At 38.5% G+C, this 11284-nt stretch overlaps 1 protein-coding gene across 1 annotated transcript in view; it reads right to left on the bottom strand.

Moving 5' to 3' along the window:
• Positions 1–11284, bottom strand: part of LOC106001527 (coiled-coil domain-containing protein 66-like) — a 36046-nt gene that overhangs the window by 23028 nt on the left and 1734 nt on the right. Inside the window, 2 exon segments of the mRNA XM_013036620.1 lie at positions 9416–9441; positions 10113–10177. Of these exon segments, the coding sequence (XP_012892074.1) occupies positions 9416–9441; positions 10113–10177 (91 nt within the window).

Genomic DNA, 11284 nt, shown 5'->3' with positions numbered 1-11284 from the left:
AGGCTGCAATGCTTGGTAAGAAATGTATGCATTATCCTGCCCATGCAATTGTAACCCCTCTGTACAGTATGTTCACAAATAAAATAAAATAAAATTAAAAAAAAAAAGAAAGTCTAGACAAGCTGCAAAGCATTCTCTTTATAAACATGCTTCTGCCTTGAGCATTTTTATCTTATTCAGGGGAATGATTTTTTTAACTAAAGCTAACTCTATTCAAGTTTTAAAAAGAAAACTTGGCAGTTACCACAATAATAAATCCTTATTGAAAGCTAAAAAAAAAAAAAAAAAGAGTCTCACAGACTTTCCTGCCTGGGATGGCTTTGAACTGTGATCCTCAGATCTCAGCCTCCTGAGTAGCTAGGATTACAGGCGTGAGCCACCAGCGCCCAGCTCATCTTAAAAAATTCTTGATTCCACTGGGTGCTCGCGGCTCATGCGGGTAATTCTAACTACTCAGGGGGCCGAGATCTGAGGATCGAAGTTCATAGTCAGCCCCCGGGCAGGAAAGTCCGTGAAACTCTTAACTCCAATAAACCAACAGAAAACCGAAAGTGTTTCTGTAGCTAGCCTTGAGCTGAAGAGCTGAGGGACAGCTCTCAGTCCCAGAGTTCAAGCCCCATGACCAACCACTGCCCCCCCACCCAAAAAAAAGTCTTGATTCCACTTGTCTTTTCATCTCCTAAAAGCCCATTTCAACTAACAGTTACTAACAACTTCTACTTTACTACTTCTAGTAACGAATTCTCAAATCTTCATTTTACTGACCCAAATCGACATCTGACACAGCTGATTACTCTTTCCACATTGAAACACATCTTCTGTTTTTCATGCCAAAAGTTTTGCACTTATACTTGACTCCTCTCTCCCTTTTTTTTTTTTTTTTGGTGGGTCATGGGGCCTGAACTCGGGTCTGGACATTGTCCCTCAGCTCTTCAGCTCTAGCACTCTACCAATTGAGCCACAGCGCTACTTCTAGTTTTTCTGTTTATGTGGTGCTAAGGAATTGAACCCAAGGCCTCATGCATGCAAGGCAAGCACTCTACCACTGAGCCACCTTCCCAGCACCTTGACTCCTTTCTTATATACCATAGTTAATTTGTCATCAAACAGTTTAACATCTTTAAAACATATCCTGAGTCTTGCCACCCCACACATCTCTTGTTACTCCTCTATTCCAACATATTTCACTCTCACCTGAATTACTACAAAATGTTCTAACTGGTATCCTGCTTCTACTCTTGCTTGTCAATTTATTTTCAACACAGAAGCCACAGTGATTACCATACTACATATCAGATCATGCTGTCTTCAAAAGCCTCTAATGGTTTGTATCTTACTTAGAGGCAAAGTTAAACTCATGACGATCTAAAAAGCCCTAATGATCTGTATCTGCTTTCTCCCTGCTGCTTTGCCCCTTTTGTTCACATCTATATTGGTTTTTCTATGTCTCAGCTTCCAGTCCTTGGTTGTTTTTTTAACTCAACATGGTTTCAGCAAAAGTCAATTCCCGCTCCTACGATATTTTTCCTCCAGATTTAATACAGGTCATTCCCTTACCTCCTTCCAATCTGCTCAAGTATCTCATACTCAGCGAGGGCTAATTTAATCACCTGTTCTACATAGCGTCCCCCCTTTTCTAGCAACAACTATTTCTAGTGCTGCTAAGGCCTTAAAGTGATCACACTTCTTCCCTTCCATTTCTTGTCAGAGCTCCTTTAATATTTATTAAGTTTAGTGTCTGCCACTGACACCTTCCTAATACAAACTCCACAGGGCAGATTTTTGTCTACTTTGTTTATTCCAGTGTCTCCTCATTACTTACAACATGTAAGATATTCAATTCTTTATCTCTTGCTCTCAAAGTAGCTCTCTTTTCTAAAATATTCCCTTTCTATAGGAAACCATACTAACCATAAAGTCATCTTACACCTTCATTCTTCAAGGTCTTCATTATCTTATTAGGAAATATTGATTATATACTGATTCCCAATGCCTTTCTCATCTTAACGTAAGGACAAACCTTAGGTCATCAGGTTTTGATGACCACTACTAGATTATAGCTTACCTATTTCATGTCTTCCATTTAATCCTTTGTACATTTCTGTAAACTCAACTAAAATAATGCAATTATCACTTATTTTTAACTTACATTAACTACTGCTTTTAGTGTTTTTGCCCCTATTTAAAAAGTGTTGAGGATATAAGTGACTAAACAAGGGCTAGGGAGATGAGGAGGAGGTGGGAAGAGCAAAAGGGAAGAGGGAGAGAAAAGGGTAGAGAACTTGCCTGAGAACTAGCCCTAGGTTCAATGCTTGCACCATCTCCCATCCCAAATGGTTAAGAAAAGAACTTTGGGGTCAAAGAGTAGGTTATATGCCCTCAAAGTTTTCATCTGGTTTACCATTTCCAAATTTGCTTCAAGAAACTCTAACATATAACCAATTTGCCAATTACAATTCATCCTTTCTAAGACATACCCAAAGCATCAGCTATAAGGTAGGAACAGAGGTGGTCTCTCTTTTTTTTTGGGGGGGGTCCAGTCATGGGGCCTAAACTCTGGGTCTGGGCACTGTTCCTCTGCTCTTCAGCTCAAGGCTAGCACTCTACCACTGGAGTCACAGTGCCACTTTCGGCTTTTTCTGCTTATGTGGTGCTGAGGAATCGAACCCAGGGCTTCATGCATGCAAAACAAGCGCTCTACCTCTGAGCCACCTTCCCAGCCCCCAGAGGTGGTGTTTGGCAGTACTTTGTCTCAGGTGCAGCTTGTTACTCTGAGTCAATGGGGCCTGGCAGGTGGTCCAGTCCTTCCGGTATTCCAAGATGGATACAAGTTGTTTGTTGTTTTGTTAACAGAGCTTGATTTCAGGATCTCTTGATCTCACTCAGTTTTTTCATTCATGGCTGGCACTCTACCACTTGTGCTACACCCCCCAGCCCTTTTTCTCATCTTGTTGTTGTTGTTCTGTTTTTTTAGTTGCTGTTGCTGGGTAATTGCCTAGGCTAGCTTTGAATCTGATTCTCAGATCTCAAGCTCCTGAGTAGCTAGGATTATAAAACTGAATCATTAAAGCTGGGTGCTGGTGGCTCAAGCCTATAATCCTAGCTACTCAGGAGGCTGAGATCTGAGGATGAGGCTCAAAGCCAGCCCGGGGAGGAAAGTCTGTGAAACTCTTACCTCCAATAAAAACCACCAGAAAACCAGAAGTGGCAGTGTAGCTCAAGTGATAGAGCACTAGCCTTGAGCTGAAGAGCTGAGGGACAGTGCTCAAGGCCCTGAGTTCAAGCCCCACGACTGACCAAAAAAAAAAAAAAGAATAGTACCTCACTGGTTTTAGCTTTTTGATAATATGAATATCTCAATCTAAAATATCTTTTTACTCTTCCATGCCTGCAACTATTTTTATGTAACTATTTGTCTAAACAAGGGATGAAACACTCAAATATCTGCTATGAATTGACCAGATGGGAACTGAGATGAACAAAAGTCCATTTTCCCATGTAAAGGAGTCAGTTTTCCCATTTAAAAGAAACTATCTCCACTCAAAGCCACTACCTTACACTGCTAAATAGGCATATAGCATAGTTGTCAAAACAGGAACATAGCCTAGTTAAGATCATTCAATATTTCAAGAAAAATTTTCAAAAGCCAAACTTTACATGAAATTTTCCAATTTTTAGACACTAACAAGTCAATCTAGATTTTTTTTTTTAAATATCACTTCTTGGATCAAGCAAATGATCAGCATGTAAATAGTGCTTTTTGGCCTGGAAGCATTTACTCCTTATTTGGATTCACAAATTGGCTGGTAGCAAGATAAAGTAAGGCACCCTAGGCACCTCTATTTTGTTTCTATGTTCTTTGTCCTGAGCCATTTTCTTCTGTAGTCACTTGTAGCCATCTTGGAATACAGAAAGGACTGGACCACCTGCCAGGCCCCATTGACTCAGAGTAACAAGCTTCACCAGAGACAAAGTACTGTCAAAGACCATGTCTGTTACTACCTGTGAATACATCTATGACATGAAACTGGGCTTTTTTTTTTGTGGTTTTTTTTCTTTGTGTGTATGTGTGTGTTCTGGCCAGTCTTGGGACTTGAATTTAGGGCCTGGGTGCTGTCCCTGTCTTTGTGCTCTACCACTTAAACAAAGCACAACTTCCAACTTTTTCTGAGTAGTTTATTGGAGTTAAGAGTCTCATAGACTTTTCTGTCCGGGCTGGTTTTGAACTGTGATGCTCAGATCTCAGCCTCCTGAGTAGCTATGATTACAGGGGTGAGCCACCAGCACCCAACTACGGAACTGTTTTTAACTACACACAATTCTTTATTTAACCTCAGGCAAATGTATATATCCCCAAATATATATATCCCACAGATGGCTGACAATGTACTGAAGTACTCTATTTCCTATGGCTCCTCCATCATGTGTCTTTATTTGTCCAAGACCAGGACTAATATATTTCTGCTCATTGGCTAATGCTCAGCACTCTACCAAATGAGCTATGCGTCTAGTCCCCCCCTCCCCCCGCCTGCCATTTTAGCCATATCTCTTTATTTGGCATATAGGGACAAGTGGCCATGCCTAGTTTGATTGGGACCCTGGACCCAGGGCTTTTCACTGTTTTTTGTTTGTTTTTTAATTTTCTTTTTTGGGGGTCCGGTCGTGGGGCCTGAACTCTGGGCCTGGGCGCTGTCCCTCAGCTCTTCAGCTCAAGGCTAGTACTTCTACCACTTGAACCACAGCGCCACTTCCGGCTTTTTTCTTTTTGCTTATGTGGTGCTGAGGAATGGAACCCAGGGCCTCATGCATGCAAGGCAAGCGCTCTACCACTGGGCCACCTTCCCAGCCCCTTTTCACCATTTTGAATAGAGTGCATATGGCTTAAGCATCTGGACTCTACCACCTTAGTTAGTCTCCAATCACTGCACCTCTTATCTCCAGTAAACCACTAAGAAAACCAGAAGTGGTGCTGTAGTGCAAGTGGTAGAGCACTAACCTTGAGCTGAAGAGCTGAGAGACCGCACCCAGGCCAAGACCTGAAGCCCCAGGACTGGCCAAAAATAAATATATATATATATCCTTTAATGGCTCCCTACAAGTGAATTAGTTCAAAGTCCTTGAGCATACACTGAAACTTTTCATGACTGTAACTCCCCCAGGCTTTATATCCTAAATTTCTCAGACATACACACTATTCTCCACATTCAGCTTATTTTATAACTTATTTTATAACTCAATGTTTTGCTTACTACTTTCTCTAAGCTTATAGACTTCTCTAAGTATATCCTTCATCTGTTAAACACTAATTAAAATTTCACCATATTTATGTAGCATGTACTAGGTGTTTCCAAACCAGAAGGAGCTGCTCTTTCCAATGTGTTCTTTTTAGTAGCTCTGGTATAGTACTTACTTTTTTCTACTTATGTGTAGTTATTTAGCTGGCCAATAATAACTATTTATAGAAAACAAGGACTTTCTGCTTGTGTTTTGTTTAGTTTTCTCTAAAAAATAACAAAGACAAAATGGATTCTCATATTCACACTGAACGTTCATAATGACAGTAAATACTTTTTAGTTTACCAATTGGAGTTCTAATTTCACTAGAATTTCTGCCACATACAGAGTGTGCTACAAATATTTATTAAAAAAAATAAAAGGCAATAATCTGGCATGTGGTCACTTAAAATTAGAGGAACAATGAAGGGAGGCTATAAAAACTGATGAACTATCATACCAAGATTTAATTACCGCTGGCACCAATAGCTCATGCCTATAATCCTACCTGCTCAGGAGGCTGAAATGTAAGGATCAGGGTTCTAAGCCTGCCCAGACAGGAAAGTCCATGAGATTCTTAACTGCCATTAACTACCAAAAATGCAGAAGAGGAACAATGAGTGGCTCAGGCAATAGAATGTTAGCCTTGAGCAAAAAGCTTATGGACAACCCTAGACCCTGAGTTCAAGCCCAGGGCCAGCACAAATACATACACACAAAGCAATTATGTTCCCGTTACTAAACAATGAAAAGCAACGTAGCCCATTTTAACTGATTGAATAAGGCCTTTATGTTTCAAAACATTTCAGGGAACTTTTGGGGGGGGGGGGTTGTGGAGCCTGAACTCTGGGCCTGGGCGCTGTCCCTCAGCTCTTCAGCTCAAGGCTAATGCTCTACCACTTGAGCCACAGCACCACTTCCAGATTTTTTTTCCTGCGTATGTGGTGCTGAGGAATCGAACCCAGGGCCTCAAGCATGCAAGGCAAGCGCTCTATCACTGAGTCACCTTCCCACCCCCTCATGGAACATTTTTAAATGTTCTTTTGCTGAGTTTGAATTCTACCAATATTTTTAATATTATACTGTTCAAAGTATTTAAAACTGTCTAACTTCCTGCAGAGGAATCAAAGAAAAGAATTTCAAATGTAAAATGTGCTACTTTGCACTATTATATACTTCCTTTAGAATATCACAATTCTCTTATGTAGAAATATTCATGAAAAAGGTTTTCTTTCTTTTTTGAGACAAGTCTAACTATGTGATTGAGACTGGTCTTTAACTCCTAGGCTCAGGTGATTCTCCGGTCTCTCAGCCTTCCAAACAGCTAGGACTACAGGAGAGAGCCATCAAAATTGGCCAAAAAAAACCACCTTTTTTTTTAATTTTTTTTTTTTTTGTCGGTCATGGGGCTTGAACTCTGGGCCTGGGCGCTGTCCCTCAGCTCTTCAGCTCAAGGCGAGCACTCTACCACTTGAGCTACAGCACCACTTCCGGTTTTCTAGTGGTTTATTGGAGATAGGAGTCTCACGGTCTTTCCTGCCCAGGCTGGCTTTGAACCTCGATTCTCAGATCTCAGCCTCCTGAGTAGCTAGGATTACAGGCGAGAGCCACCGGCGCCCGGCTTTTTTTTTTAATTTAAGTAGCTGTACAAAGAGGTTACATTCATCATACCAGTTTATAGGTATAAGGCATCTCGATCAATATCTTCCCTTTCATCAATCATTCTCCCTCTTCCCTTCCAACCTCAGACTTTCCTTCAATTTTCATAGTTTCATAGGATATACACTGCAAATTCTGACTACACTCCACTCTCCAAAATTTTTTTGAATGTTTCTTATTTCAACTAATTTTTGAGACTATCTGAATGTTACAGCTTTAGAAGTTGTTATTTTGAGCCAGGCACTGGTGGCTCATGCCTGTATCCTAGCTACTCAGGAGGGTAAGATCTGAGGATCACAGTTCAAAGCCAACCTGGGCAGGAAAGTCCATGAGACTCTTATCATCAATTCACCACCAGAAAACTGGAAGTGGTGCTGTGGCTCCACTGGTAGAGTGCTGGCCTTGAGCTAAAGGGCTGAGGGACAGCGCCCAGGCCCCAGAGTTCAAGCCCCATGACCAACCAAAAAATAAAAAGCTGTTATTTTGATAACATTATCAAATCAAAATAACATTACCAAAATGTTATGTTAATGATATATTGCTATTGGAGTCTGAACTCACTCTTACTGCTACTATTACTATTATTACTACTACTACATACAACTATAGGTCTAGGAGATCAAAAATCCTAAGACTAGATATCCCTAAACAGATGACAGAGTTCTGTAATGTCTAAAACCAGTAACTTTTATCACAAGAGTGAAAGGGATCAGATATCCTGAGTTGGTTAAAAAGACAATGAAAAGGCTTCACAAATTTAGTCAGTAGAACAAATCTGATTAGGATATCAACAGAAAGAAGGAACACTTGAAAGAGTGTTCATGCCCAGAAAAGACAGCTATCAACCACTACAATCAGCTTGTCATCTAGGAGAGTACCTCTTATTCATAAAGGAAACAATGAAAGGCTCTCAGTGGATGCCTGAAACCACATAGGAGCAAAACTCAAATATGAGCACCTCTGAGACCTCAACAGTAAATTGACAACTGAGATAGCTAACAACCATCAAGCAAGGATATGCTAGATCAAGGAAAGATTCAAGTTCTGAGTAGGAAACAGGTAAAACGTTTTCAGTCACATGATTCAGAATAGCAAATAATGTAAAACTCATGCATTATTTATTTTTGGAATTTTCCACTTTTAGAAATCATTAACTACAACTTATTGAAACTGTAGAAAGTGAACAATATTAAAGTGAAAGTAAATGTTTACATATATGGAGAGAAATATTTTATATGTAGCTTTTGGATTACTTTGATAGTCACCTTCTTATCAAATGATTAATCTGCTGGATACTCAAGCAACTAACTATTCTAACTTGATTAAACTTAAAATGAAAAAAACTATCAAGGGCTGAGAAAAAAGGAGAATATATCATCCAAAGGAAGTTATTAAGACACTGGACAGTGAAGAAAAAATAGATTCTTGTGAATTATAGAAAAGGAAGATGAAATATTCTTGTTAATGGAAAAAGAAATCAAGAGCAAGTAGCTATACTAAAAATAATATGATTATGTATGGTGATACATGGCTACAATCCTGGGCAGATATGGGAGGATTATGAGTTTAAGGCCAGCCTAACTACTTAGCAAGGCCCTATCCCCAAATCTCAAGGGCTGAGGATATGGCACCAATACCAGAAGGCTTGCCTAATATATGTAAGGACCTGCAATGGATCCCCAGGAAAGTGAAAATAAAGTGGTAATATATTTTGTAGACAACAGACACAATACATTCCTAAAGGAAAATCATCAAGCTCAATGTTTTTTGTTTTTGGTGCCAGACCTAAGCTTGAACTATGGGCTTGGGTGCTATCCCTGAGCTTCTTTTTGTCAAGGCTAGTCCTCTACTTTTGGCTTCATGAACTTTCCTGCCTGGGCTGGCTTCCAAACCATACCTTAGATCTCAGCCTCCTAAGTAACTAGGATTACAGGCATAAGCCACTAGTGCCTGTCTCTCAGTGTAATCTTTTAAGGAAGGCAAAAAACAAACAAAACAAAAACAAAAAAACCAGGAAAGTCACTATTTAATAACTCTTAAAAAGATAAAGAATTTGTGACCCAAATGTGGGTAGATGGAACTGAGGATGAAAAAAAAAAACTTTTTTGTTTCAAAGTCTGAATATCTATTTTTAAACATCTCTGGAGTATCACTGTCATGTTCAATAGCTATCAAATTTAACAAAAAAATAAAATTAGACAATTCCTCTGTTACACTTGCCACATTTTAAGTGGTAAATCTCCTATGACTAAATGGCTACTATACTGGACAGAACTGATTTTAGAACTCTTCCATTTTTACAGAAAACTTTACTAAACGATTTCATTTCTGCGAAAATTCCAGCTTGACAAAAGGCAGTAGTAACTCTTTCTCATCCTTCCAAACCCCAAAGAGCAAAAACATTTCCCAAAAATGATTTTCAAACCACTGAAAAGTGCAATTTATGTTTGAAAACAAGTCAGGTCAACGTCATGTGGCTTACCTTCATAGAAAATTTTGATTTATGGTCTACAAAAGAAAACAAAAATTACTAAACTATCAACCAAAAAACATACTAGGGCAGTAACATAAGAGAAAATTTTTAATTAGTATTAAAGATGTTAAGATTAAAAATCCCATTAACCTCAAAAGCATTAACTTTAAATCTTGCTTGTATGTTCCAAATTTTACAATGTAGCTCAAGTATTTATGTCATTTTTGTTTATTTTAGCCATTGTCCCCAGGTAAAACTATAAACGGAGGGCAGGACTCAAGACAAATAATCTGGAAAAGTATCAAAGTACACTGAGTTTTCAAACTAATATTTAAAAACATTAGCAACCACAGTTACACTATAATTTTCTCAAAATATTCTTTAGCTGCAAAGAATATAATTACCTAAAACACCTGCATTTTCATTAGGTATTAAGAATACTTGTTATAAGCAAACAGAGAACCAATACACATTACACATGAAATCTATCATAATACTAAATTTTATGCATCTGAATACTGACAGCAGAAAGCACTGATGTCTTTTGACTTTACTTGGCTAAAATGAATTTGAAGAAGTGGGGAAAACAGCTTTTTCAATGTATTTAAATATTACTTTATTTCAAGTAAATAATATTGCTAAATATCATAAATTTTATGTAGGAATTTTGAAGTCAATATTTTAGATTTCCAGTTACACAGCATACCATATGGAGATAATATTATCTTGGTTTTTCCATCCAGCAGTTCAGTTTCCAACTTTAAACCATCTCTGCAACATGAAAAAAGGTGTGTCATTATTAAGAAAAAGCAATGTTTTAAATAGCCTGAACTTTGAAAGTATATCTATTCCTTTGAAAATATAGGATAGGAATATTATACATATCAGAACAGTCTTTTAATTTAAAATATTTTTCACTCCACAGGAAAACTACAGGGAGAAAAAATTTTCTTAAAAACTTTCAATAGGGACTGGGAAGGTGGCTCCGTGGTAGAGTGCTTGCCTTGCATGCATGAGGCCCAGGGTTCGATGCTCAGTACCACATAAGCAAAAAGAAAAAAAGCCGGAAGTTGTGCTGTGGCTCAAGTGGTAGAGCACTAGCCTTGAACTGAAGAGCTGAGGGACAGCGCCCAGGCCCAGAGTTCAGGCCCCATGACTGGACCCAAAAAAAAAATTTAAAAAAAAAACTTTTCAATAATTCAAGAATTTGTCATCTTCAAAATGCCATCTGATTTTTATAGTTGGTAAGCAATAATTAGTTATCATACTATTTTTCTGTATCAGTTGTGGGGTTTGAACTCAGTATCTGGACACTGTACCTGAATTTATTCACACAAGGCTATACTTTGAGCCACAGCTCCACTTCTGGTTTTCTGGGTTAATTGGAAATGAGTCTCATGGACTTTCTAGGCTGGCTTTGAAATGCAATCCTCAGATCTCAGCCTCCTGAGAAGCTAGGATAACAGGAATGAGCCACCAGCGCCAGGTTTCATACTATCTAACTTTTAGTTCTAGATTGAAAATAAAAAATAATGCTGTTACTAAAACTCTTCAAGTAGGTAATGGAATAAGGCAGATCTAGCTAACATTGATTGGTTTCATAATGATCTCTCTTGGCTAACATTCTGTGGAGTCCTGAAAATGATTGCTAATGTCACAAAGTATAGAGTTCCACTTTAAAAAGATATTTTTAATACTACATATTCACATTTAATAACTCTTTTGCTACTATCACGACAATACACTTTGGCTACTATGATAGATCCAATGCCAAAAGCATGAGCATAAAAAATGGTGGGTACTACCAACAACACTTGTGCACCTGCTACAGTCCTAAACAAAAATTACACTAGAAATAAAAATAGCATATTGTAAAAA

Source organism: Dipodomys ordii, unplaced genomic scaffold (assembly GCF_000151885.1).
Source record: "Dipodomys ordii isolate 6190 unplaced genomic scaffold, Dord_2.0 Scaffold308, whole genome shotgun sequence".
Taxonomy (NCBI): Eukaryota; Metazoa; Chordata; class Mammalia; order Rodentia; family Heteromyidae; genus Dipodomys; species Dipodomys ordii.
Note: the sequence above shows the minus strand (reverse complement) of the source record. Positions and strands in the feature narration are given on the sequence as shown.